This window comes from Populus euphratica, unplaced genomic scaffold (assembly GCF_000495115.2).
Source record: "Populus euphratica unplaced genomic scaffold, PopEup_1.0 scaffold702.1, whole genome shotgun sequence".
In the NCBI taxonomy this organism is placed as follows: domain Eukaryota; kingdom Viridiplantae; phylum Streptophyta; class Magnoliopsida; order Malpighiales; family Salicaceae; genus Populus; species Populus euphratica.
This window is the reverse complement of record NW_011500585.1, coordinates 82,255-84,636: the sequence shown is the minus strand read 5'-3', so window position 1 is coordinate 84,636 and position 2,382 is coordinate 82,255. Positions and strand designations below refer to the sequence as shown.

At 38.6% G+C, this 2,382-nt stretch overlaps 1 protein-coding gene across 1 annotated transcript; it reads right to left on the bottom strand.

Moving 5' to 3' along the window:
• Nucleotides 1-371: 371 nt before the first annotated feature.
• Nucleotides 372-1,842, bottom strand: LOC105115517 (HXXXD-type acyl-transferase family protein). The gene has a single exon (XM_011012424.1). The coding sequence runs from the start codon at nucleotides 1,793-1,795 to the stop codon at nucleotides 383-385; it is 1,413 nt and encodes a 470-aa protein (XP_011010726.1). The 5' UTR covers nucleotides 1,796-1,842; the 3' UTR covers nucleotides 372-382.
• Nucleotides 1,843-2,382: the final 540 nt, after the last annotated feature.

The window sequence follows — 2,382 nt, the reverse complement described above, 5'->3', positions numbered from 1 at the left end:
TTAAGGTTAGTTTTTTTTTTTTTTGCTGTTTAGAATAAATAATTAAATTAGTATGACGATAACATGAATTTTCTCTTATAAATATATTATTGTCGGACCAATTACATGCTTCTCATTTATATACTATGTTAAGTAAAGACTAATATTAGACTATGTCGAAGCAATGATGTCGAACTGCCATCACTCTTATTCGTTCAGTTCTGATGAACCCTCCAATTATATATAGGTTTTTTTAAGATCCGGATTGTGTCATGACTTATATTAATCCCATAAGGCTCTGCTGTTAAGATTAAATAAAACGAAAGAAGAAAAATTGAAGTAAAAAAAAACATATTTATAGTTTTGGAATTAATCAAATAAATCGCTAGCTATTCCAGCTTAATTAACTATTCCTATCAACATCCTCATCCCTTGATTGGTCTACGGAACTCAAGAACTCTTTAAATTTATCGGTGGCTGACTCAGGCAAGCATATGCACACTACCATCCTGTCACTGGGATCCGCCTCCCCTTCTGGCAGGAACACACATACCTGTGGTGTTGGGGTCAAGTCTATTGGACCAGCATAAATAGGCCTTCCCCATCCAAAATCTGCACATTCATATATTGAGAACCTTGTCCACTGTGTTATTGTCAATTTCCCACCAAATTCAAGCCTTGTCGGCCTGTCCACTTCCACATAATCGACTGTTGATCTCAAGTATTCCTCTGACACCCCAATCCTAGCATCGTGAACCAAATGAACAGTTTCTGTGAGACGTCTAGTAATAAGTTCATACACAGAGCTTACTGCACATGCTAGACACACCACATTGCCATAAAAACCATCTTTCAATGGCGGGTTCTTAAGCTTGTTGCGAGCATTGACTGAAAAAGTAAGCCTAAGCTTATAGTTCACTGGTTTTACATCTAGCGCTTTCACCCATGACCTCCAAACATGAGCTGCCATCGCATCAAATGTTGTGTAGGAAAACTTCTGATCATTTGTTTGTGCTGCTACCGATTTCAATTGTGCTTGAAACTCTCGGCTAATGCGGTAACACTTTTGCACTGGCTTTTCTTGCCATAGACTCCTTGTTAGGCTTGAGCCTTCATCTATTTTCATAAATTCCATATGCGGGTATTTAACCACAGGTGGATTACGAGGCTGGAAGAACTTCCTGTTCCAACAGGGGTCAGGGTTTGTAACTAAAGTGCCTGACTTCGCCGTCGCAGCCCATGCACGAAGGAATTGCATTGCACCAAGACCATCACATATGCAGTGGCAGAGTCTTAAGCCCAGGCTAAAACCACCACAGCTAAAGAGAGTTACCTGAGCTATAAGCAATGGCATGTCAAGAATTTTGTAGGGTTCCTCGTTTGGGAACCTGAAAATCAATGGGGACCATGCTGGATTCGGCACTGTAAGTTCTCCTAGTTTATCCAAGGCCATCTCTGAGTATGCCTCTACCATGAGCGCGCCTTGTCCTTGTTCAAAAAATACCTCCAACTTACCATTCTTGGTTTCTCTAAGCCTGCCTGATAAAGGGTAGTAAGGAACTAAAACATGTGACAAAGCATCGAATAGAGTTTTCATGACAGATTTTCGGGTGGAATTATTCAAAAAATCGAATCTATAGAAATAAATAGTTGGGGTAAAAACACGAGCTCCAATGATGTCGTCAAGGTTAGAGAGGTAGAGGCTATCACCTGGGGCAGCTGATATGGGCCCTGCAGGCGAAACCGGAAGCAGATGGGCGATTGTTATAGGGATGTTTACATGAGGAAAATGGAGCTCTTCAACCCATGAAGCCATGAAAAGCTAGTAGCTAGAGAGAGCAAGCAATCATGTCTGCTGGCTAGCTAAATTTGTAGAGGAAATAATTTCCTTGGACATGCAAAGATGCCTGGCAATTATGATCACTGGGAACTTGTTGTTTTGTTGGTCTAGAACAGTTGGCAGTCATGTTTTGCACAACTGATCAATTTTTACCATTCAATCATGATGAGATTTATCCATGCCATATGCATGCCTTAAGTTTTGTAGCCTTAATTTTAATCCTTATTCATATAATAATAATAATAATAATAAACATTATATACTATGTCTTAATTTGCGAAATAATTTATATAACTGCAAATGAAAAGCTGATCGTGCACAAGGAATGCGTGAAGGTAAGGTTGTTGAAGTCTAGGAGCCCGTGTACCAAATCCAGCAACCTAAGAAGACGAAATAAATTTTATGGAAAAAGGCTAATTTATTGATTCAGACAAGTTAATTATTTGTTGTATGATGCTATCAACATTTAACCAATCATGATAAGTAATCTTTTAACAGGTGTTCTAAGGAAATCTTAGACAAATCTTATAAGTATATTACACCCTTTAACAAATTTATTTATA

What these genes read in the sequence shown, in the direction of transcription:
- LOC105115517 (XM_011012424.1), bottom strand. Translation starts at nt 1,795, where the DNA reads ATGGCTTCATGGGTTGAAGAGCTCCATTTTCCTCATGTAAACATCCCT.